The 27,211-nt window shown below is 38.6% G+C and overlaps 1 protein-coding gene and 1 non-coding gene across 2 annotated transcripts in view; both read right to left on the reverse strand.

The window, feature by feature from the left end:
• The window catches only part of LOC140848869 (protein furry homolog), a 249,912-nt gene that overhangs the window by 106,115 nt on the left and 116,586 nt on the right, over positions 1 to 27,211 (reverse strand). Inside the window, 9 exon segments of the mRNA XM_073233639.1 lie at positions 18 to 62; positions 583 to 630; positions 1,606 to 1,774; positions 7,664 to 7,744; positions 7,857 to 7,936; positions 8,161 to 8,236; positions 10,746 to 10,769; positions 12,447 to 12,586; positions 25,355 to 25,408. Coding sequence (XP_073089740.1) covers positions 18 to 62; positions 583 to 630; positions 1,606 to 1,774; positions 7,664 to 7,744; positions 7,857 to 7,936; positions 8,161 to 8,236; positions 10,746 to 10,769; positions 12,447 to 12,586; positions 25,355 to 25,408 — 717 coding nt within the window.
• Positions 3,835 to 3,998, reverse strand: LOC140844588 (U1 spliceosomal RNA). Its single transcript, XR_012123135.1, has one exon. It is a non-coding gene; the product is annotated as a U1 spliceosomal RNA (small nuclear RNA).

The raw sequence follows: 27,211 nt of genomic DNA on the forward strand, positions 1-27,211 counted from the left end.
ATGGAAACGTAACTCACTGCAGCAACAGGGACAAGAATTTCAACAAAAAGTCCAGCCAAGCCCTTGTCTAGCCTGGATTAATACTTCATCCATAGGCACACACCTGATCATCTGATCATCTACATTTGCCCTCTTACAGCACTAAACTGTTTTCTACCTTTATCTTGAATCTACCTACCACTTCAGCATTTTATTAAAAATAATAATAATAATAATAATAAAGGGAGAAATGTGGGATCAACATATAAATAAAGTACAAAAATCAAACGAATATTCATATTTGACCTGATTGTTTATAGGTCATAATGCATGATCAAAACCGAAAGTTTCTGTGATGAATGCCCTTGTACTGTTCACCATGTAAGAATTTATTCACTATGTAAGAATTCGTTCACCATGTAAGAACTTGATCGTTATGCTTCAGAAGATTGGAGACTGACGAGAATTAGACTTGAGATGGATTAATGATTGTACATTGAGCATTGACCCCCCTATACTGAATTTTATTGTTGATAACAACCATTTGATCAATAAATATGAGAGATGCCCTTTCAAAAAAAAAAAAAAAAGTCCAGCCAAGGCATGCTTGATATCTTTGTCCTTGACTTCGAGGAAATAATGTGCACATTCCTATGAAGGAGTAAAAGGGTAGGTACAAGGAGAAAGAATAGATTGAAATGTGCACATAAATGCATTTAAGCAAATTTAAGGAAATAGCTCTTCATTCAATCATACATTCTAACATTGCATATTCCATAATCATAATCATTAAAAAAATCACTGGATTCAAGGATTTATATTTAAGTTTACAATGGACCCAATGACATTGTGCAAGGCTGGTTTTCTCTGTCTCCTACCTCTAGCTCGCATCCCTAGGCTGAAAGGCCCAAGCATCTATCACCAGCAAGCAGTCATCCACTGACTTAATGGTTGATTCATTCAGTCACTCGCTTCCAACAAATTTCTATTGACCAGCTATTGTGCGGGTGGGGGCCCTGAGTCCTTGATGAACTCACAGATTCCCCAGAGAATGAAAACATGGGAAGAGAACAGAAGACATCAAGCTTATTTTAGGCCTTGACGGCCCTGGGCACAGAGCGGTTTACTTGTTAGCCCTGACAACTGAGGTGTGTTTCTTATTCGGATAGTTTCCTAAGCATGTCTGGAATGTTTCGCTTTCCCACCTCAGACAAGTACTTCAAGCAAGGATATCTTTGCCAGTGAAGGGCATTTTTGCTGGCCCCGTAAATCATTTATTAGAAAAATGTGCCGTCCAGAATTCTGAAGAAAGGAAAAGATTTTGCTCTTACCCAATTTCATGTTCATAGAACAGTATGTAGCCAATAGGTAAACAAGAGACAAAAAAGTCAACAAATAGGACATTCTACTGTACACCTTACTCCAAAGATGATATGAAAGTTTAAAAATGAAATTATGTACCTGTAACCCTATTATCTGGCTACAAAACACTTCATGAACTAATGAGGGAAAAGTATTATTTCCATATTGACAAGTGGGTGAGTTTTCACATTCTAGGTCAGCCTTTCTGATGCCAGGAATTGCCCAAGCTGATAGCCCCGTAGTTCTCTCCCCCCAAAACATTACCTGCATAAACTGAAGAGACGCCTCAAAGTCTTCCACCGGATACATCTTAATTCAAAAGAATTTCATTCCCATTATCAAACTGATAATGCTCTGAACAACATATGGGCTCTGTTCTTTGTGCCATAATTCCTTCAGCTCTGCCATGAATTTCTTCTTTACAGCAGGGAATCTAAGAAGAGAACCCAAGTAGTTTAACAAATAATCAGTAGTATAGTGACTGTGATGGAGGTGGGCAGCATGCAGGTGTGACAGGGCACAGAGATGAGGGTCCTTTGAATTAGCTAAATCACCAAGGCTGTCATTTTGCAAGGGCTTGATATTGGGGATTGGGTCAAGAGCACAATCTTTTCCTTTCTTCTTTTATTCTATAAGATACTCAACATCTCTTGCAGGCTAGGGTGACCATCCAGGTTCTTTAGACCTTCTCAAAATGGTCTAGCTCTTAAATTGAGCATGATGGAAAAGCTCCATTTCCTCAGGCTTAGCAATTTTCAACATACTTGTAGACGCCAAGGACCTCAGGCATCCATTGTGGGCCTATGAGCAGCAATAGCCTAGGCCAGCTGTTTCTGACAAGGACAGCAAATAATGCCAAGAAATAGTCCTCCATCCATTTCCAATGTTTTCTGTTGTTATTTATTTTATAGTTTTAGGTTCATGATCATGAAAAAAATATTTTTAGGTTGGAGGAAAACCTAGTAATGGGAAAATTCAAATCATGCCTTAAAGATGAATAAGCTCTCTACCACATATATGGGATTTTACAACTAAAAACACAGTCCCCATGGAACTTCAGATATTTTTACTATTTCAAAGTAAGATTGTATTAATAATGTTAATTACAACAACATTATCATACAGTATTGAAAAAGAATAATAGATCTTCAAAGTACCTGAGGGCAGAGGAAGATACACATAAAAGTTCTTCATACTATTTCTGAAAGGGCTGGTTTGACTATTTGAAAAAACATGGAAAGCACACTAAGACTTACTGCATTTCATTTCCAGAAACTATCAGCCTGGGGTTCTGCATAAGTGTAAAGGTTCACTTAGGAGAAAGGCATGATTTGAGAGGATAATTCTGATTGTAAAGTTAAAGGCCAACTCATAGAATCCCAGAAGTTTGAAACAACAACTACTGATATCTCAAAGTAGAAATTTTAGGACAAAAATTAAGCAGTCAGCATTCAGATACTATTTCATCAAATGGCAGTCTAAGGGGTATATGATGGACAAGTTGGGTGGAAGGAGCTTTGTGGTAGCTGGAAGCTTTTAAATTTTTGGGTGGAAGAGGTTGCATGGTGTTCATTTGGTAGCAATTGGTAAAATTGTTTTTATTTTTCTAAACCAAATCACGGATTTTTCTTTATATTTGCTCCGTGTATTCCACTATAAAAAAGGCTTTAAGAAGGCAATGAAGCAGAAAATATAAATTCCAAATTCCAATGTCAAGACTATTTCCTACTTCTTACAGAAAAAAATGATGACATCAATCAAGGCAGACATCCAGAACTTACAATATGCCAGGCAAAATTCAGTGAACTTCATAATGCGTGATCAAAACCGAAAGTTTCTGTGATGACTGCCCTTGTACTGTTCACCATGTAAGAACTTGTTCGTTATGCTTCAGAAGATCGGAGACTGATGAGAATTAGGCTTGGGGTGGATTAATGATTGTGCATTGAGTCCCCTATACAGAATTTTATTGTTGTTAACAACCATTTGATCAATAAATACGAGAGATGCCCTCTCAAAAAAAAAATTCAGTGAACTTTACATATGGCGACTCATTTAATCCTCCCAACAGCTCAAGTAGGGTACTAGTATCATACCCCTTTTACAGAAGAGGAGCTTTAGGCAAAGATTTTGTAATGTGATATGGTCACACAGCTGGTAAGTGGTGGAGCCAGAATTCGCAGCCAAGAGTCTGGCTCAAGTCTCTCCTCTTAACCTCCATGCTATGTTATGTCTACACCAGTGGTTCTCAAAGTGTAGTCCCAAGACCAGAAACATCAGCATCACCTGGGAACTTGGGAGAAATATGCATTTTCTGGCCCACCCCACACCTACCCAATAAGAAACTGTGGGGATGAGTTTCAGTAATTTGCTTAACAAATCCCGTAGGTGGTTCTGATGTGCTAACGTTTATGAAGCACTGGTCTAGACTAGGAGTAAGATACATTTGTAAGATGTTTTATATTTTATGCACATTATATCTTTTTTTTTCCCCAGAGGAAAGCCCAAATGCAGGCCCTCACTACCACAATTTATGCAATTGGGTTTCCCACATTTGGGGAAATTGCAGGGGTCGGCGAATATAGAGTGCAACAGACGAGCCTCATTCTAGGAAAACCACCTTCATGATTATGGTAACTCCCCAGCCAGGTAAGTATGCACATTGTATCTTTTACATTTTTATCTTCACAACCATCCATTGAGTCAGTGACGGCAGTGAATGTGTTGCTAATTTACAAATAAAGAAACAGGCTTGGAAGGTCGCAGTGGCAAAGAAGAGACTGAAATCCACATCTTCTGATACAAATTCCAGGAATTGACACTATACTCCAGCTGCCTTAAACAATAAAAAATGAAGAGATGTAGTCGCTGCCCTATCTAGAACACGGTACAGTTTCACTGGGAAGATAAACAATACAGCAGTGATCAGGAGCCATAGAAATATGATGATGACAGCGGTGGTGCTGATGAAGTGGGTCAGCATGGGCGTGGCACTTGGCCTGGATCTCTGGTCCTTCGTGCCCGTTGAATGCCCAGACCAGGTAACCTTCTCATACTTCACATTGTCTTTTATGTGTATAATATACTTAAAGGGGCTACAGGCAATGGAGAAGGAAGAGGCTCCTTCCACCTGGATAAGAGGAGGAGACTTCAGAGGGGGTTTGAGTTGTTCTGAAGGGGGAGCAGAGGTCTTTAGGCAGAGATGGATAAAGGTAGGAAGCAGAAATGGCATAGTAAAACAATACAAGTGACACTTTCAAAGAAGATTATAAAAATTCAGTCATTCTACACCGAATGTTTTAAAACTGTATTTTAATTCAAGTTATTTCCAAACACTAAAAAAAAGAACTATGGTTTTAATTTGAAATGTGAGCATTTTAAAAGGGAAAAGTAATCTTATAGGTTAGAGTTATATTGTTTGAAAAACCACATAATACTGAAAGTTTGTTTTACATTTCTAATCCGTGACTAAAATAAGGTAGGGGAAAGACAGGTTATTTGTGTAACCCCCAATTTCTATATTCTCATGAGTTAGTGGTTAAAGGTTTATTTATTCCTCATTCAAAAATAAATATAGCTCTCTTTTACTTTAAAAAGTCTCAAATGACATAAACATGTTTTTTTAGCACAAAAATAATCCAAAATTCTATTTGTACTTAAAATAATTTTAGGGAAAAATCAATTTATTTTCAATGATCTTGCCTTTACTGTTCACTGCTGTCTTTAGTAAATATAGAAACCAAGTGATAAGTTCATCTTTGGTGTACTATGACACTCCCATAAAAATACTTCTGCTTTAGATATCATATAGACATATTATATATCTATATAATAGTGAGAGTATAAGACTATATTTTATGATTATATCACAGAAACAGAAGTTCTGAAATTTATGAATCTTAGAGACAATCATCAGTATTTAAATGAGTATATGAGATTTTAATTTAAAAATCTTTCCTTAAAAAAATCTCATTTTAATTTGACTTTGAAAAAGTCAACACACTGTGTGTGAATATAATTTAAGAACAAAAATATTTCCACTTAATGACAGAAATTAAGCATATTAACATCAGTGAGATTAAAAACAGTGATTTTGTTAAAACTTAAAGACCAAACCATGTGAAGTAGATATAAAATCTAATAGTAGAATTTGTTACTCGAGTTTATTTAAAAATAAAAGATAACCACCCTGTACCCTATAAGCATACATTCCTTTTTCTCCTTCCTCTGAGGACAAGAGAAGCACTATTTTTCTAAGGCAGTGATAAAATAATGGTCTCAGTATACTTATAAGAAGAAAAGGATGTGTTAGTTCATAGTATGATACCAGTTTCAGATTGTAGCATCTACCAATAAAGGTTAAGTAAACATTGATGGTTGAGTCATATCATTACAATTAGTATATATTACTATGGTGATTACCGCAAAAACCACCGGTTGAGGGTTTTCTTGTGACTGGGAAGGAATGGAACCTTGTCCAAGTTGAGGCATTTCTTATGCTCTACTATCGCAGAATTGGAACAAATACTGACGTCATGAAAATTTTTTAAAAGTCACTGTTGGCGTGAAAACACTGCCTTGGTGGAGTATAAATCTGACCTAATATGGAAATTCCTACAACTGTAGAATGCTGCTTATGATATTGTTTCTCAATTCATTCCCAACCAACTCAAAACTTATAGAGCTAAGGAAGTAACCAATATTGTTATGCATAATTCATAAAAACTCAGAAAAACACAAGAAGTCATTTTCAGTGTATTGAACTTTCTAAATGAGATTATAAAAGAATTATGCTGGGATAGTTACAAAGGAATATGTTAGATTTTTCAGGACTTGACAAATAGGCCAAAATATGTATTAATGACTCATTTTTGTGATCTTTTCTAGAAATGAGGTGGATACACGTGAATTAATTTTCCAGATAATTGCACCTTATTCTTTCAAAACGCCAATACTTTTATTATTCATTTGCAATGAAAATCTCTTTAAGATGCATTATGCATTTTTTTCTTGATGATTCATGAACTGTAATTATTACAATGGGCTATAATGAAAGTACAGTACAGACAGTCTCATGCAAAAGGGCCCAGATAACTCTACTCTTACATAATTACATATGTTTTGGCCAGTTTTCTTTCCTCTCTAGTGCCATCGGTCTTTGAGCCTGGTGTTTCTCACTGGTGTCTCTGTATCTACCACTCCTCCCTCTAACACTCATGCTTTAGTTAAGAAAAATAGGTAGTCATGATGAATAAACTGGGTTAAATAAATCATATCAAGGAGTTTTTTTTGCATCTGTTTCTGAGTTCTTGCCTATGTTTTGGCTAGGAAAAGGTACTGGGTAGATACTTCATAAAATTTTGTTTTCTGATAGACTGTCCATTGCCATGCTATTAAGTGAGGAAATGCCATCTCCTGATGATGAAAATCTCTTTGAGAGGATTACGTTTCACAAGGATCAGGACGTCACTTTTTAAAAAAATTTTTATTAAGGTATGATTGATATACACTGTTATGAAGGTTCCACATGAAAAAACAATGTGGTTACTACATCCCCACCCATACCCCAATGCAGTCACTGTCCATCCCAGGGCATCTCTTTTGCTTTAAGTTGGCCTCTCGGCTTGGGTTCGCACTGTGTGCCTGGCTCCCTGGGCCTAACCTGGGCATTCAGGGCCTTGCCTGATCTGCCGCAGGGTGACTAGGATGCAGACCCATGAACAGGGTGCGGCATCACTTTTGGAAGAAGCATGTTATTGCTAATAGTCTAACCCCACTTTATTCTAGCCTGCTGAGAAGTATTATGGGACCAGATAAATTTAGCAATGAGAATTTTCCCCTGACTTGTTTCCATGACAGAGTCCGGGACATTTTTAGCTCAGCTGAATTAAGTAAGGTCTATAGCAAAGGGACGCTGGAGAACGGAATCTTCCCACTCACAGTGGGTTTATCGTAACCACCCACTCATGGAATATAAGAAACCAAATTGGTTAAATGGTATAACCTTCGTTGGAATATTTGGGCGGAGAGAAAAGTTGTTTCGTTAAGTCCACTTCTTTCTTTGAGGCCATAGTCTGAAAGTCATAGACTCTTGGTAGGATCTGGCCATCCTGCCAGATGAAAAAGATAATGGAGAAAACAAACTGTAGGAAGAGATGGGTATTTCCCTGGGGAAGCTTTTAGCCAGTTTCAGGGACAGGACACACAGGAAGAAAGAACCCCAGCCCCCTTAGAAGCTCTCACCAGCTTCCTGAGGGTTGGGCTGGGGCAGGATGGAGGAGGTACTCGTGTTCCCTGGTAAAAGGCTCTGACGGTCACTTACTTAGCTTGTGCGAGCACTCCAGTGACTTCTGCATACAGGTCTGCCACAATGTGCATATTGCCAGTGTTAGGACCGAGGTACCTAAATAAGATATAATTAGCCAAGTTAGGGGGTCCCTGGTCATCTGAAAAGAGTGAACTTGATTAACTCTTAAGCAACTACTTCAAAATTCTAAGATGAGAAATTACTTTACCCCTCTTTGTATTTAAAGTGCTTAAAAGCCAAGTTAATAACATTATGTATTAAACTGTCTATCACAGGATGAAGTGGAATCTGAAATACAGAAAAAAAATAGCTCTTAACTTAGGAGGGAATATTATAGATAAAATCAGTAACCACACTTTGGTAACTATACATAGACTTTAGCAGTTAATAAACATAATCCATATGACTCAGTATTTAAAATTCATGAACATTTTAGTAAACTTAGACTTCAAAAGCTTTAGTTTTTAGACAAACAAGTCTTAACTGAAAGTAACATTAAATTAATGACCTACCTGTTTTAAAACTTTTATTAACACCAAAGAAAAAATAAAATCAATGGCGAGGTCCCGTCTTTCCATTAAGTAATCACTGTAAAGTTTAAAATAAAGTCACATTAAATGGAACTGAAGATATTCTCAAAGTGATATAATCCATTGATTTAGGACTCATTCCCAAAGGACTGCAAACCCATTTTGTTATTACAAGATCCAGTGGTAAATAGGTGCAAAAGCCATACCTATTATCAGTGTGGTGTCATGGACAAACAGAATATTTGAGTTCCAATTAAGGATTTTCAACCCTGTCAACTTGAGGAGCTACTTGTGAGTCTATACTCCATCTGTGGACTTTTCTAAGGTACCTTTCGACCCAGGAATTCTATCATCCATAAAATGGACACAAACACAAGACAGAACTACCGTACTGGAGGTACACACTGAAAGGATCTTGTGAAAGGAGCACAAAGGGAATAGTAAAGAAATAATGTGATTGTCAACTGCAGCAGGACTACGGGGGGGAGGAGGAAGGATCAGAATTGCTTTTCTTTGGTTTCCCTGCCCCTTTCCTCTTGGCCTTTGCCACTTGAGTTATGCAAGGAGGAAGACATGAAGGGGTAGTGGGAGAAAGATTGAAAAGCAGAAGGAAGAGGAGGTCAAAGGTGAAGTGACATCATTTGAACTCATTCAAAAGTGAGGAAACAGAATTAGCATGGACAGGACAGAAATGTGGGGCCACACTACCCCCCATTTTATGCAAATCTAACATGCTGGCTGAAGGCTAACTGGGAATTGAGCAAATAAAGACAAATGTAATGATTGCCAAATTCCTTAGCACAGAATAGTGGCTAAATCTCAGGCTTTGGTGGGGAACAGTTTGGGTTAAAATTATGCCAGTCATTACTCCATTACAAAATGGGGATAATAATCTTAATTACAGAAAGGTTTGCTTGAGTGTTAAGTAAGATAAAGCCTGTAAAGTATTCAGCATATTATCCCAAACACACAACTGCTCAATACTTGGATATGAAATAAAACCAATGAGAAAGGATGACAGGATTTGGACTTGCAAGCAGATACTTTCAAAATACATTAAGGATATTTTAAATGTTTTTCTCTTCAGTTAAGAGAGAATGAGAAGAAAGGAAGGTGATATTTAAGATTTAAAAAAAGTAAAAACTTCTGGAGGAGCTCTATAACCTTGAGCAAGTAGAAGTTAGGCTGGTGGATGAGGGATAGGTTAACAAAGGAAGTTGCAGCTTTAATGTTCAAGGAGAAATGTATGGACAGGGTAGGAAGTCATTCATTCAGGATCATTATGAACAGTCCTGCTGGAATGAAGAGCAGTAGACCAAACCATCTATATGAAGTACTTCAAGACCCATGAGAACTAGAAAGCGCTACTGCCAGCGGAGAAGAGGAAAACAAAGGGAACTACCTTAAAAAAGAGGGTGTTCACAAGACCAACCTAGAGATCTTATCATGGAATAAGAAAACAAGACTGCAAACAAAATCACTAATCTGAAAAGATATACACTCCTGTGTTCCCTGCAGTATTATTTACAAAAGCCAAGATATAGTAGCAGCCTAAGTGTCCACTGACAGATGAATGGATAAAGAGAATGTGGTACAAACATACAAGGGAATATCAACCATAAAAAAAGAATAAAATCTTGCCACTTGCAACAAGGGTGAACCGAGAGAGTATCATGCTAAGTGAAATAAGTAAAAAAGATTGGCAAATACCATATGGTTTCACTTATATGTAGAATCTGAAAACCAAAACAAATTAACAAATGAATAAAACAGAAATAGATTCATAAACACAGAGAAAAGACTGGTGGGTACCATAGGGTAGAGAGGTGAGGGGATGGGCGAAATAGGTGAAGGGAATAAAGAGGTAAAACCTTCCAGTTATAAAATAAGTGAATGGGGGGAATGGAAGTACAACACAGGGAATATAGTCAAGAGTATTGTAATGACTTTATATGTTGACAGATGGTAACTATATTTACTGAGGCACATTTAGTAATATGTATAATGTTGAATCACTATGTTGTACATATGAAGCCAATATTGTATATCAACTGTACTTCAACTTGCAAAAATAAAGAATAAAAAGTTTGAAGACCAAAAGGAAGGAGAACTCTCAAAGATGGTCAGCAGCGGAAGAGAGAAAAGTCTTATGTTTAATGATGAATAAGGCTCTTCAAAAGGGGCCAGGAGCTTTGAGAAAGTAGCAGTTCTTGGTCAAAAAACCCCATTTAAACTCTAATTCTATTTAATTTAATAAGCCAACTTATGCTTTCAAATAAAAGTAAGACATATACTTTTCCAGTAAGGAACTCAACTTTATTGCTGGTTTAAGGTCTAACTGCCAGAGGCCAGAGGCATTTGACAAATCTGTTTGGCAGTCAAGATGTTGATATTATACTAATCTTAGAAATCATAACCCAAATACGCATCCATCACATTTGACTGTTTTTAGTTGCATATGCTTCCCCTTAAAGTTCCTCTTTTCTTTTTCCTATTAACAGAAACTGACATTATTACCTATAGCATGCTCTAGAGACCCTCATTCTTACAGTTTTCTCCCAAAACACATTCTCTCTCTCTCTTACTTTGACCTTTCACATGCTAACGGAAACACTACTGAGTTGAATTTCTCTTTCCTGATTCTGTGCTGGTCTTGGCAATTACTCCATCTCCTGAAAATAATCAGGATCACGATTTTTAAAAACCTGTTATTTTCAATCCATAAACAAATCAATTCATGAAAAATCTTATACTACTAACTAAATCCTAACAAAACAGAGAAACAAAAATTAAACTCATTTAAGTCCACTCATTAAAACTTCTCTGCTCTCCACCTCCAGGAAAATGTTAATACCTGCTCATCAGCTAACATACAATATGGAAACAATAATAAAATAATCCTGAAATTCATTAATCACACAGTCTGAGCCATTTTCAGACACAGGATTGAAATTCTACCTTTAAAATGTGATACGCTAAAAAGGTATTTATTATGAGAGGCTGCTAGTTGGTATGGGGTTTCTTTTTGGGCTGATGAAAATGCTCTGGAATTAGTGGTGATGGCTGCACAACCTTGTGAATATACGAAAGACACAGAATTACACACTTTAAGAGAATGAATTTTACCATATGTGAGTTATAGCTCAATAAAAAATTCCTTCTTCGACCAAAAAGGTTATTCAATATGAAAATGTTATTCATTTCTCCCCCTAACAAAATGATAAATATGTGACTGAATCTTGCATAAATTCAAGCATATTACAAGATTGAACAAGAGGTAATTTAGTAAAATTGCAGGTCTTCAATTTCAAGAGAAGTTGATTTTTTTATTTTTAAATATTAGGAGTGTCAAGAAAAATGAGAAGGATAAGTCACTCACAAGAAGCATATTGTATCAGATTTTTTGGGTGATTCATTTCAGTTTACTCTTTACAAAAGCACATAATCAATTCCTGTGGAGAAATCTAACCGCTTTTAAAATAATCTCCTTTTCTTAAAAAAAATGGTAAATGAATGAAATGTTCTTATATTCACTACCTTGCTGTAGTAGGTTGATTTCAAATGCATGAATTACACATATTTACCTCGATTTGGGGACACCCACAATCATGCAACAGCATGAGAATCTTAAGTTCCATGGCTGCTGACAAGCTCACATAAGCAGCAAGTTGCACTTTTCAAGTCCACAAGGGAAAAGGGCCACAGAACAACAACAAAAATTCTCAGCTTCAAGGGAAGTTAGAGATGGTATAATATGACTTCCCTGTTTCACTCACGAGAGACTGAGCTACAGAAAGCTGGTGAGTTGCCTAAAGTCACAGAGCTACTTGGCAGCAGCCCCAGGACTGATGTCCAGAGCCGCCCTATAGTACAGTGGCTTCTCAAGGCTACTAAGGAGGGCTAACAGGTCTGGGCAGCATCGTGCGGGGCCTGCAGTTCTTCTGCCTTTTGGTGTAGCCTGGAGGAGAGAGGAGCAGGAGAGAAGCAGGCAAGGGGGTAACCTGGAGCCCCATACACCCCACCCCCACACATGTCGAAATCAGGCCTGCACGACTTCAATCTGGCAGTGACCAGCACTCCCCCTGCTAGATAAGGCACCCCTGCAGCCCCTACTCGGTATCGGTGGGAAGACTTAGATGCCTCCTAACTCCCTTTTTGATTTATGTATCTGAAAGGGAAGAAGGAAAGAAGGGAGGGAGGGAGGGAAGGAGGAAGAGATGGAAGGCAGACACCATAATCCTCATAATTCCTACAGAAAAGAAATGTACCTTTTTGATTTATTGCTCGTTCTTGGCCTGTATTCATGTGATTCATCCTCAATGCCATTTTGCCTCTTATACCAGTCAAACAGTGTATGCAGAATGGAAGGCAGGCAGTACTCACAAAGGGAGCTCATTGAGCTGACGACCTGCAGAGAAAAACAGGTGATTAAAAGACCGTGGTGGCATTTCCAATTACTGAGAAACTTTACACTGCACAAAAAACACCAGGCTGTAGTCATTACAATTTTTTCTTATTTATCATAGCCTTTCCTTTAAAAATTTCTATTAGTATACTCTCAAGAACCCAAGTCTTTTAATGTTAACAGATGTTCCTCATACAATAATAATTTTTGGTGCAGGGAAGTCAGTTACTGTGACTCCTTTTCATTCTAGAAATCAGATGTTAGTTGCATACAGTTTATTCATGGACCATAAAGAAATTATTTTCCCACACCTTCTAAGTACAGTGCCTCATCCTTCTTATATCCTCAAAAATGCTTCTTGTATAAATAAATATATTAATACAATTACATTGTTGGGTGAAATAAGCAAATCTAGCCCCCAAACAAATAAGCTAAGTGATACTATATGGTTTCCTGCCAATGACCATTCATCCACGAATCAGACGTATGCTACAAATTAGACTCAAGATACGAATCAGCAATGATTTACTCTCTATTACATTAAAGGCAAACTTCTCCCCTCTTCTTTAAACAAAAAATGTGCCTTTGATAGATGAGTTATCCTAATTTCTTTAATCTGGAAAGGTTTTGTGGTCTTTTATTAATTGTCACCAAAAAAATTGACCTCTATATGTTGTACCAAATGCAAAAATGAACTCAAAATGGATCATAGGCCTAAGCCCAAAACCTAAAGCTATAACTTCCGAAAAAACAAAGAAGAAAATCTCTGTGACTTTGGATTAGGCAAGGATTTTAGGTTCACATCAAAAGCAAAGTCCATGACCACTGGACATAATGAAAGTCATCAAAAATAAAAGTTGCCTTTAGAAAGGTACTGTTAAGAAAGTGATGAAAAGACAGGTCACAGGCTGGGAAACATTATTTGTAAAAGAAAGACCAGATATAAAGACCTGATAACTAGAATATGTGAAGCTCTTATAAGATAGGTTTTAATTATCCAGTTCAAAAACAGTATAAGTAAACTGTAACACTCAGTGCTGATGAGACAGTGATAAACCTGACATGTTTCTACAATGCTGACAGAAGAAAAAAAGGGGCATAACATATCTGGATAGTAATTTGGAAATACTTATCAAGAACCTAATAAAAACCATTCTCAATAAGCCTGCTCTTAGGAATTCATCTCAAATATATAATTAGAGAAGAGTAACAATATTCAGGACAGCATTACTTACAATAGGAAAAATAGAAACAACCTAGAGTCCAACTATATGTAAATGCCTTAATGCAATGTGGAATTTGATGTAGATTATCTACGAAACCATTAAAAATCACACTTCAAAAATACCTCATGACATGAAAATGTTATTGCTATGTTAGGTGGAAAAAGAATGAAAAATCATCTAATTAATTAGTAGGGTCCCAATTTGTTATAGACACGATATAAGTATGCATATACAGAAAATAAGACCAGGAGGACTTAATACCAACATATTAAGAATGCATATTGAAACCAGGAGTTCTTGGGAAAGACAGGTCACTAAGAGGGAGAGAGAAATGAAGGTAGATTTTTACCTGGGCCTTTTTAAGAAAGGGTAGAAATTTAAGATGAGAGTCAAGAAATAAATAGCAAAGACCCATGGTACAAGAAAGCCTTCAGTAATGAAGGTGCAAGATAGTTGTTTGTCCATGGTGATTATAATGATAAATTTAACAAAGGTTTTGAGTGAACTGAAGAAGAAATGTCCAGTTGGTGTAGGGACTGTGGTATACCTGAGTGGAAGGAAACAATGCTGAAAATTTTAAGTTGGAACTAAATCATAGAAGGTACTTTTTAATGCTTGTTCTAAAACACACCAATTTTCTTCTCTAGAAACATGGGAAGTCCCCCCAAATTTATGAATAGGAAAGTAAGCCCACAGAAATGGTGTTTGGGAAGATGAAATCTAGCAGTACTCGAAGGCTGGACCACAGGGGTTGCTCATAGAGGTGGTGTTGAGAATGTACTCATACATGCTTGACTCAAGTGAGGTTCCTTCCACAGCTCCAGGCAGGCAGGCAGTGATTGTGGCCTGAGCTGGGGTGGTGGCATAAGAATGGAAAACCTTAGTCAACTGGAAATACTCCTGCAGTTAAACAGGCAAGCCTTAACTCCTTTTCAGAAAGCAGGAAATGAGAACAATAGAACTAATGTGCTTCATGTCAACAGTACCTGCCACCTTCACCTTTAAAAGAAGTTCTAAGATTATGCATAACAATTATTGCTTTTTCCTCAGATTCTATTTCTCGATAGCCTTATATCAGGCTCTGTCTCCTAATAATTATGGTTGTCCATACATATACAAAATTGTACATTATCTTTAGTTATGGGTTAATACGTTAAAAATAAATAAGCTATTGCATTTTTCCTGTCCTGTGAACCTAGTTACCATTAGGTTTTTTTAAATTGAAAAATACCTATTTTTTAAGGGGCTTCACCCAAAGCACTGTAATATCCACAGTCACAACACATTTTCCTGTTGTTCCTGTGGATATAACAGCAGCACTCTTGAAGGAAAGCTAATTATGATGTGTCCAGGGGGTAATTTACTAGTTCTCTCTAAAGGTACCATGGCACAAAAAAGGATATTTCCTTAAGCCACTACCATCTAACCTATCTTGAATTGGGAAGTGAAGGGGTTTCCTTCCACGGGGGAAAAAGGGATCAGAATTCAAAGTCCCTGACCATGGGTTAATTGTCTTAATTATTGCATATGTCATAAAATCTCAACGCATTTACTATTATATTTCAATCATTTAAAAATACTTGTGTAAGTCTGGACAAGGCTTAAGGAGACAGGATGAGTGACTGTAATGTGGAATCCTAGACAGTATCCTGGAACAAAGAAGAGATATTAAAGAACGTCAAATGAAATACAGAGTTTAGTTAATAACAGTGTACCACTGTTGGCTTCTTAATTGTGACCAGTACAGCACAGTAATGTGTCAACAGGGAAAACAGCTGCCTGTGCCATCTTTGCAAATTTTCTAAAAATCCCACACTATTCTAAAATAAAAAAATTCCTTAAAAATATTCATGTGGGACATTAACATGCTGCATTATTTATACAGACTCTCAAAGGTGATATAAACCTATGTCTGACTGCTAACCATCTCTGGGCATAGCACATGGTGCTCAGCCACCTCACTCAGGTGTCACCCACATTCTCTGTAGAGAACTCCAAAAGTGTTCTGCAAACCTCAGCTATGATCATGTTTTTCTACCCATTGTAAAGTCATCCTGAAGCCATTCCTAGTATTATATCTACTGGGCATACTTTCCATGGCAAATACGCTGAGCACGTCTTAGAAGAGATGAAAGGTCAGCATGGGAATGTCTGTGTGTTTTTTCCATCACTCTGTTCCTGCCCTTTGAGTCCCAGCTTTCAGGAAGGAAGGGTGGATTCTGCAAAAGCTGGCTCTCAAAGCTGAGGAAGGGAAGAAGGCCTAGCTGCCTTCTTGGTTCCTCAACTCCTTCATTTATGGGAAGCAGAGCCAATGGTGAGATGAAGTTCAGCTCTGTGCTGCTGTTGAATGGGGGCGGGCCCATTTACAAAGATGTTCTTGTTGCATTTAAATGATCATATTCTTCCATCCTAGATGAGTTGGGCGCTCTGCAGCTTGAGGAGAAGTGCACAGGATCACAGAGTTATTTCATACCGGTGTTTTCTTTTATGTTGCAGGGGGGAAAGAGAGGAATACTAAATGTACTTTGCAAATGTTTTCTTAATGTTTATTTCGGCATTTTATGTATAAATAGGCTAAAAGAGACAGTCCCTTATGCTGTAGCTAAGACATTAATTTTTCATAAGCATTTTATTATACTTGCTGAATGCAAAGAAGGAAACCTCACACAAAAATATTTGAATAATTATTTGGAGGAGTCATTCCACTTTTACAGTAATAAGGCTGACTTGTCACAAGGGGTACATTTAATAAACAGTTTTCAAGTAATTTCATTGATGGTTTAATTTCTCCAACTAGTTCAGATGGCTGAGCACCGGGGGGTCAGGGTACTCTCTACAGAATAGCACAAAAGACTGACTTATTTAAATAATTCAGATGTAAGTTTTTTTACTCCATTATATAACATCCTGTTGCTAAGCTGAGTGATGACAAACACCAAAGCATTAAGAACTTATGATAAAAATTTTAAATGACAAAAATCTATATGTTAAAATATATTTTTTCCTGCAAATTAGGAAAAGATATTCATATTTTATTTTAATATCTTGGTCCATTAGGGAATGATATCAGAAAGACTGAATAATGTTATAAGAATTCAATGCCAGTTGACTTGTTTTTACTCTTAATTGCTTGTGTTTTTCATTTATACATTTTAAATAGATTTGCAATGAATTATAGTATTAGAATTTTCCAGGAAAATTATTACCACCCAAGATGGTAAAAAGCTACCTTAGCTCTATTACAGATACACAGATTTATTTTACAATGTGTTTCCTGGTTATACATGGCATTTTTAGCAGATGAAAAAACTAAGGTTCCACAGAAGTACATAAACATGTAACATCTAGAAGAAAAGCCCAACAGGAGTTACTTGAATGTTGGAGCAGATTATCTGGAATGAAACCAGTAAAGAATTTGTCACATGGAATTGCCAACAGCGGCAGTGTTAATGTCAGAACACCTGATGTGATGACTGAGCCTTCCCAAACCATGTTTTCATGATTTCATTAGTGTATTGGGAAAATCAGACAGTCCTGGGTTCAAGTCCAGTTTTGCCCTTTATTGGCGGTATCAGCGTGGGCGTGCTGCCATTCCTCTGATGCTCAGGGTCTTCAGCAGTAAAATCGGACTTTGGAACACTCACCCTGCTGGGTTTTACGAGGACTAAATGAGATGTTACAAAGTGTGGGGACATAATGACCTTCAGAAATGTCTGCTTCTTTGTTCACTCGCCCAGGTCCAAATACTGAAACTGAAGCACCCGACAAAAAGTGTTGACTTTGATAAAGCTCATCAGCTAAGTTAATGACTTAGAATGAATGGCAGAAGTTTATTTATCAGAGCTGATAAATGTTGCTCTTAGGTGTAATGTGGAAAAGAACCCTCCCTCTTATCCAGGCATAAACTACCAGGGCCTCCATTAGGACCTCTTCTTAGCTTGTGTTCCCACGCTTTTCTGCCTCCAGCAGTTGTAAGCACAATGCCTGACAACACCTTCTTGCAGGGGCTGCTGAGCAGTGCGTGCCCTACATTAGCTCCATAAGAGAAGGTAGCGAACGTGTGGCTCCCCAAGTGTGCTGCCGGCAGCAGCTCCCTCCAAAGCAAACGGGAAGGACCCTGAGACAGTAACTATTCTGGAATCAGAATCAATCAGCTGAACGAAACCAGTTACTCTAAGTCCAACTTCTCTACATGCCAGACTCTCAGGAACCTCAACCATCCTGGAAAAAGTGTTGAGCCCACATGTAAGTGAAGAATGGATACAACCAAGCTCTCATCTTTTCTTTAACAGAAACATAATGAATGAGGCTCAGGCATTTCTCCTGAGATGTTCTACCCTCATCAGAATGCGGAGCGTGTAAAACTGATTTATACCTTCTCCCCAGGCACAGCATTCTTCTGCTTGGAGAACTCCTTTTCTGCAGAAAACAGTCCACAGACTCCTGAGTGTACTTCAGTAGCCGTTGGAGCAAATGGGTTCCAGGCCCCCCTCCAGCTCCTTCCCAGGCTGCTCCCCAGAACTCTGCTGTCCTCGTCTGCAACGTCTTTGTCCTTCTCTCTGCCGTGACTGAGCCCGCCTTGTTCATCTGGATAAAAGGTATCTTTAAAATGTCACTGCCCCCCCCCTTATTGCTGTCTCTGATGCACCTGCCTGCCGTCCTACATCATTAACTGCCCCCTTACCTGGGCTCCCACAGCACTTGAAATATACCTTGATTGTAGCTTACCTTGCAGATTATTTATACTGCAGACTATTTGTTTAAATATCCGTCTTCCTCCTAGGATTTGAGAAGTCCTTGAGGGCAGGAATTCTATCTTTCTGTTGGTGTACCCCTCCCCCCGACCAACCTTGCACAAATCCTAGTATGCTTCAGGCACTCAATGTTTGCTGCACTGAATGGAAATGGTTCCAAATCACAGTTGAAAATTACAGTTACACTTGATTTCTCCTTCTCTCAACTCATACTGATTCTTCTTACATAACTTTGCTTATAATTATTCTGAGGCAGGAACATGGGACAAGGGTCATGCCATTGTAAAATGTATTTACTCTGCGAAAAAGGCCCAGTTTATTCAACTTAATCTATGTACTGTTTTTCCTTTTCTTCCAGCCCCTTAATCAATTAAATAACTTTGTAACCAGGGCAGGAGACAGATCTCTGAAGTATAAATGAACCTATGTGGATAAAGAATGCTGAAATCTGGACCCACGCAGTCCCCTAAATAACCCTATTTGTAAGACAAACTTCAAAGGAAATATGAATTATTTGTATACATCATGCCTTATGATGACCCTTACCCAAAAGGCCCTATAAAACCCCAAACCCTAAACCCTTAAGCGCGCCTCCTTTGAGGTTGCCCACACTCCCCTTTCTTCGAGTGTGCACATTTGTCCTTAAATAAAGACTTCTCACTGCTCAATTTACCGCATTTTTTGTCTTTGCACTCTTCCAGTGGTAAGCATCTTTTCAACTTCGCTATTTCATTCTATTTTCTAGACTTAAGCACAAGTCTTCACTCTCTCTGTTCTGCTTCAGACAAATAGGGAAGGGCTACTGAGAGCTCTGATTTGGGTTTGCAAGTTCCCATCACCTGGGGGACCTGGCCAGGACTGCAGCTATACGATCATACTCTTTAGTAGCCTGCATGAAAAATATCCTTTCTTTGTCTTTGGGAAGTTCTCAGAACATAATCTCACTCCATCCAGTGCTCCGTGGCTCCCCCAGCTCCTGGGCTGGTGGGGACTTAGTTCCCATGCTGTGCAGATTCAAGTGGACACTCGACTGTGTAGAGCAGGAGTTCAATGAACTTCCTTTTCCCCTCTTTGTTCTTCCTTGCTTTCTACTGCCTGGACGCCTGCTGACATTCGCTTCTGCTGTCGCTTTAATGGATTCCTTCTGTACCTGCACTCATCTGACCTGGTCCAGAATTCTTTCTCCACCAGGGTCAAGAACCCTCCCCGATCTGGGCTGAGGTCTCACCGAGGGTGCAGGGCGAGACCTCCCCAGATGCAGCTGCCTGACAACGATTCCTTCTCTCCAGTCCCATGGTCTGTTTAAGTTCGAGCCCTTTTAGCCTCAGACCTTCATCAATACCCAAACTCCACAAATGCCCCCAGACTTCAAGCATTTCTTCAGTTTTGACTGTTAGAGCACGACAGGCATTCACATTCCCAAACAACCCTTTTCCAACCAAATCCTTTCCCATCCCTCCCAAAAGACTGAAACAACGTATGCCAAAGGTCTGCGGGCAAACCTGATGTCAGACAGTTCTGCAAGCACCCTGTGGCTTAGCAGCCAACACAGTTGTACATAGTTAAGGTTCCTGTGATTCACTCACCTCCCCCAAATCCAGAGGGGAAACCCTCTTGGGGGTAAAAAAAAACTCGAGTATCTCTCCATTCATGAACACGGCTTCTCGGGGATAACACCCGTCACCACCTGAATCACTTGGATTCTGGCCTGTGTAAGATAAGGCCCTACCCACTGTCCTTCAGATCTTCCATATTCTGACCTCTTCCCTAACACTCCAAGACTGCAGGAAAACTTTGTGTTTCAGTACAAAACTTTGAGTTGTTTAGAGCACACTTCTCTAGGGGTTATCTGATTCTCATAGTATGGGGGCTCTGCACCTTTTGATGCCTTTGAGCTATTTGTATGGTAGATAACTTCTAGCAATGCAAAATAATTCTTGTTTGTCTACAGGAAAAGCTCCATCCAGTGAAATCCAATTGCCTTTCCCCCACTGTCACTGTGGAAGAAGCCAGTTTTGCCTCTGATTGTGCACTGATTTCCACGTTCCTGATTTACAAATGGGTGTGTATTTGGTTTCTCTTCTGAACTGGTTGTACCACCTCATTAATAATGACTTGAATAAAGCCTTGAACACATGTTCACTTTATATTTTTCTGAGACTCACGATGTTGCCTCTTTTTAAGATCATTCTTTAACGATATCTACCTTCTGCCCCAACTAAATTGATCCACTCACCAGTTCCGCAAAATAATATATTATTGTCAGTTTTCTGTCCTTTGCACAAAATATTCCTTTTCTGTAATTTCCTATCCTTCTCACCATCAACATGCAGCAAAGTCCTATTGCTTCTTTTGCTTTAGGCACTTGATAAACTATGTCCTCTCCTGGAAAGATTTTTCTAGTCACTTGGCCCTGAAGTGCATGCCTTCAGTTTTCTGACCTCTCACAGCAGTTACTGTCTGAACCACGTAGCATTTCTTACACACATGGGCACATGTCAGAGCTGTCTGTGCTCTGCCCTATCATCCTTTTCTGCATCTGAAGCTTCTGGAATGCAGGGGCCACATCCTTACATCTTTTTGTACCATACAGAATGTATATACACACACACTAAATGTTTGCCAAGATAAAGAACTTTATTACAGGATAATTTTTCATTCCTTTTATTGTCTAAGCCCTGACAGTAAAGTAAGGCATTTAAAATAAATTAGCAGCAGTGTATATTTTCAAAATGCAGTTGGAAATCTTTTCTGTGTATGTTAATTCTCATAACCTGTATGACTTTCTCACTAGTGGAACTGGAAGCCCTCCCTGACTCACTAGTACAGGTAAAGCTTGGTCTCTGGGGCTTGCACCATGCCTAGTCCTTTCACTGCGAGCTAACCTACTAGCCTGAGGTTATAATTCATCTGATGACATATTTCTTCTTTGTCTCACCCACTAGAATGAAGGCCCCCCACACCGGCCACCCCAGGGCATACATCATGCTTCTGGCCTGGTTATTTCCACAAGCTGTATATAATGCTTGGCACATGATTATCACATAGTAGGTGCTATGTAGAAATGGGTCAGGTTCATATACATGAAATTCGTAGCAAGTGAGAATGAGGGCACAAATTCCTAACTCTCCAGTGTGTAAAGCAGTTACTAATATGATTTTTTCCAAGTAATACTGAGCTCAAATTATAAATCCTGTTTAGACATCCTGTCATTTATGAAATAATAGGTCTTCTTTTCCAGGTCTATTCTATACAGGGTTAGATTATAATTAGGTTAAATTAAGAGATATTCAACTAATAGTCAATTAAATACAACAGAAATACATAAGAAAATTGAAAGAAACACAAAGCATCAACCTTTAAATAATGTACATGTATATTTAAATTCAAACTGGAAAATTGACAAATTCTACAAGAATTCCATGATGGAAAAAGAGAGGCAGAGAACTCTAAGTAGTATTCTTTACTGGGCATTTTGGCAAAACAAAACAAAGCCAAACAGGCTATATATCTAATACAGACAGGTAATGCCCAAGGTCTACTCTTCTTCCTTAGTCACCAAAAATATCAGTTTCAGATGGACACATGGTTGCCCAAAATAAAATTTCCCAGTCTTTCTTACAGCTATATGTGGCTGTGTGATGAAGATCTGGCCAACTGGATATAAGTAGAAGTGGTGTGTGCAATGTTGGGACACTCCGGGGATTTTGTTTTTTGTTTTTTTTCTATAATTCTTTCTCCTTTTCTCCTTTCTGCTGCCTGGAAGACACATCAAATGGCTGAGCTCTTGAAGTCAAACTAGATCATGAGGTAACCTTCGGAACGTAAGTCATCACAGGAAAACAAAAATAATTTACAGATACTGGACTGATTTTCTTAATACGTCCTGAACGCACGTGCAAAATAAAGTTCTACCTTGCCCAAGCCACTGTTTTTATGTGTCATCTTCAGCCAAATCCATTCTTAACTGAAGCGGGATCTTAGATCTGTTACCTGTTAAAAACTCCCCTCTGAGTTCTTACCAACTTAGTTTTTAGAAATATAAGCATGTTACAAAGAAAGGAGCATAAGCCGGATACTCAGAACATGTGCGTCTCAGGCTTGGCGCCTTCAGGATCTAGTCCTGTAATGCTGGGCAACCTCTCTGAGACCCATTCCCATGAAATGTAATGTAGAGATGATGGTGATGATCATAATTTCTTGGGATTGGTGGGAGGATTGAGTGATGTCAGGTGATACAATATGTGAAAAGGGGCTTGGTAAATTATGAAGTATTACATGGGGTTTTTTTTTGGCTTCTATTTCTAGAAGGAGAAAAATGAATCCAGGGCTTGTTAAGTGGACAAATAAACAAGGCCACCCAGGATCAGGCACTGAAAGTGTAGAAGGCAAGCTCCCTGCAGCCTATCATTCATTCCAGGCACATTTAGAAGGAAGAAATTGATAAAAGAAAATATTCTTTAAATAGAGACCAGTTGTTTTCTATTCTAAGGATGTATTTAGCATAGCACCTCTCCTATGGTAAGTATCAAATAAATGTTACTTCTGCTATTACTGCTCCCATGAGTACAGCAATGGAGTTTACATCACTCAGGGGAAAAACACTAGTGTGTTCTTTTCCCACAGAGAGACCTCTGTGTGAAGCCTACTGCTTGGAATCAGAACAAAGGGAATTACATGACTTGAACATTTCATATCAAAGGACTAAGAAAGCCTGATACATTCATAGCAGTGACAAGGGAACCACAATTCCTATAATTTGCTGTCAAAACAGTAGACAGGCACTTTCAAAGGTGACTCTGCTGACTTTTTCATTGAGCCCAGGGAGACCAACTTCACTCAAGTTTCCATATGGCCTGGGAGTCTCACTATCTCTTTAAAATGAGATAGATTTTGTAGGCTGTCTTCTCTTATGGTTCATGTGTAAATTTATGATTTAATGATCAGAGAATAACCTTATGTGTGAAAGCTCTCAGTGACCATCTCACTAATGATTCATTCTTAAAGTGTCTTTAAAACAGAGATGTGTCACTGAGCCATGCTCCTCAAGCTTTATAGGTCACACAGGGATCTTGTTAAGTGGCAGAGTCCAATTCAGTAGATCTCGGGCAGGTCAGAGATTCTGCATTTCAACATACTGAATAGTAAAATTAAAAGTATTATAGCTAATTAAGTGGCAAAGGTGGGATTTAAAACCAGGTCTGTCTAATTCCAAAGGCTACCTCTTTTCCACAGTGCTGAAATGCAGAAATAGAGGGCTGAATAAAACATAAGAAATTGTGTTCAAGCCAAATTATTTGGGGGGACTATGATCGGCGATGTTACAGTTTTGAAGTAGTTCTCAGAGAACAAAGAAAGAGGTACAGTAAGCCAGAGAAAAATAACATTGTTTTTTCTTTGAGAAAAGGGCAGTGACCAATCTAAGAGGACAGAGACAAAGAATATAACATAAGAGTGAAAAATTGTGGAAGACAGATAACTATGTACATTCTTAAAGAGAACAGAAGAGGCCACAACTTGACACATTTCCAAAATAATAACCCCAAACATTCATCCCAGGGTGTCTGAGCACCCAGGCACCCACTGGGTGACAACAACTTGGGATGGTATGACTAGAGAAGCCAGATCCAGGACACAGAAGGAGGATGAGAATTCCAGAACACGGCCGGCTCTCCAGGAGCCGAGTGTGAACCCAGGGCCCTAGCAGCCTCCCGAGCCGCCGTGAGCAGGAAATTGTGAGGTGTTCCTCAGCAGCTGACAGAAAATAAGGATGTTGTCTCTATAGCAGGTCCTTGCATTTTTGGATTGAACAAGTCTGGACTTCAACACCCGGAGAATTTTCCTCTTGATCCCACATTAGGTGATTTCAAAGCCCCTCAGAAAGTGTATACACCATGTGTTCTACGTAAGTCCATAAACACCCCACCACACAGGGCAGGCCACAGTGCATCCAGCAGTATTTTGTCTCTGCCGGTGGCACTAAGAGGATTTTTTAAAGAACAGGCTGTCCTCTTTGTCATTAACTGAAGAAGTTTAGGAAACAATACAAACCTGTCTCTGACTTCCCCCGATGTCCTGTTATCCATCATCCTTAAACATACTTAAGGCCTTTCTGAAATTCCTGAGCCAGGGTCCACCAGACCCTGATGGCCTACGTTTATTACCAGCTGTTCAGATTTGGGTGTCCTTTTACTAATCTTGATCTATTTTCAAAGGTCTTTCTTTGTATATATTCTGTCTTAAATGTTTTGCTCCTTCAGTACATCTTCTGTTAGAATCTACGTTACTACTTTAGAGTTATGATTTAGGTGGGCTTTTTCTCATAGGATTGTTGATTCTTAAAGGGCTAAAACCTGTCCTAGATTTTGTATTTTGCAGCACTGTGTCAAGCAAGTAGTAGGTACTCAAAAAATGTTAGAAGAAAACATGAATAAACTAGTGTACATAGTGATGGTCATCTGAAGAATCTTTATACATTTTTGAATGGAAGTCCCTTCACCTTTTCTTAGTTTCTTTATTTCTGGTATACAAAGATTTAGGAAATAATCAAGAGCCTACTCCTATTATACCCACATTTTCTAGTTCTTTCCAATCCAAATCAACAGATAGCTACTTTATGTTGACCCTAAACCATACCTCTAAAAGCTGCAAGACTCAGTTCTAAGATCACATCCTTGTATCTTCTTTAAGGAAGTTCACCAATACAGCAATAGTGAGTATCCAGCCGTTGCCTTTTGCACATTTGGGAATAAATAAAAACTGGTATATAACATATATAACATATCACAAACTTGATCAAACTGGGGGTCTTCTCCACATTGTAGAGATTTTGTCAATGGCTTTTCCTACAAAGAGAAAGAATATATACAAGAATAATTACTGAAAATTCTTAAATATTATACAAGTCATGCCGTTATCATTAGAATTTTTCTCATCTCTTTCCCCCTTTATGGGATGAAGAGGTGCCAGTTTTTAAATAAGTGAGAAACTCCTCCTTAGCTATTCTGACCATAGCATATGCTGTTAGAAGGTTACCACCATGATTCCTCTTATCCATCTTAACATATACCTCTTTGACCAAAACATTAAAGTTCTGATGATGTAAGCAGATCTATCTTTTCAATGGAAACCCTATAATGAAAACTACGGAAATCATTTGAAAAATTTTAGTTGAAAGGGATACACTATCCTAAGTCCCTAGATTTAGAATCAAAATAAGGTCTAATTATTAGACTGGTGTTGAGGGACAATCTATGATGTTTTTACTTATGTGGAACTGGAGAATTTCAAACATCCAAATCGCTGCAAAAATAATCCAGGTGGTGACGAAGGTCTACTACTATTCTAATATTTCCTGATCATCACATCTTTGTTTACGTTAGGAAGCCTTAACTGACTTTCCAACAGGACATTTTATAATTATCCTTATCTGTACCTTTTTCTTTTTTTTTGGCATGGAAGCTAATACTGATCCAACATTTGGTTTAGGAATAGAAATCAAGTAAGTTATATATCAAATGGTAGTAAGTTTTATTTTAGCCAATGTAGATGTCCTAGAAAGACTCCATTTACATTTTGCCAATCATATAGAGCCTTCCCCTGCCTCATTTCCCCAATCTTCTCCTCCACCTCAAAAGACTCAAAAGATGGATGTGAGCCCCACCTCACCACATATAACCTTTGTTCTTAAAGATATGCACATGGTGGGGGGTGAAGGGGTCAGCACTCATTTTGGGTATCTGATGTTTTACCAAGAGCCATATGAATCAATTGCTCTGTCTTACTTGCAAAATATACCACTTCAAAGTGTGTATTTATCTAAAATAAAGAGAATACTGCATTCTTAAGAGCTAACGGACATTTTCTCTTCAAAGTATACTATCTAGAACATACTGGTGGGAGAGTAGATACAAAAATGTGGGTGAGAACAAACAACAGATTCGGTTGATTATACAAGATGACAAATTCAGCCTTCAAATTGGAAAGCATTTCCTGTATATGTGAAGATTCTTTTTAAATCCAATTAAAATATAAATGTGAGCTCTGAAGAAGTGAGACCAGGTGGTGCCAGGTCCCAAAACATCCTTGGAACAAACCCAGTATAAACATCTCTGCTCCATGTTTTATTTATTCATCGCTCAGCAGTCACTGAGGGCTCACAACGTGTTACATGCCACCTATGGGTGGAATGCTGAAGAATGTGTGGTTCTTCCCTTAAAGGTTCTGAGATGGCAGAAGTCACCAGCGACCTCTTAAGAGTGTCGTTTATACTCACTCGTTATTCAGTGTTCAGCCCCCCTGTCACTTCCTCAGGGGACCCCTTCTCTGAGTCCTCTCCACACCAGGGCTGTCCACCCTCTGCAGCCTGCAAAGCTCTCTTACTCTTGCTTTCATAGCACCAACCCTAGTGTGAAGTCCCCTCCCAGGGCAGCGTCAGGCCACACAATCACCCATTCATGAGTGAGGAGCTGAGGGCTACTCCCCATCCCGGACTCCAAGCTCTGGAAATGCAGGCCCCTACATCTGTTCCCCCCAGCACACAGAGTTACAGCGCAGAAGACTGTTTGGCAATGGCTAAAAACTGGCCAAACAAAAAAAAGCTCTAGGCCAACGATGTCCTGTTTCTTCAAAAATGAAAGCCCCTTATT

This window comes from Manis javanica, chromosome 1 (genome assembly GCF_040802235.1).
Source record: "Manis javanica isolate MJ-LG chromosome 1, MJ_LKY, whole genome shotgun sequence".
NCBI classification, from domain to species: domain Eukaryota; kingdom Metazoa; phylum Chordata; class Mammalia; order Pholidota; family Manidae; genus Manis; species Manis javanica.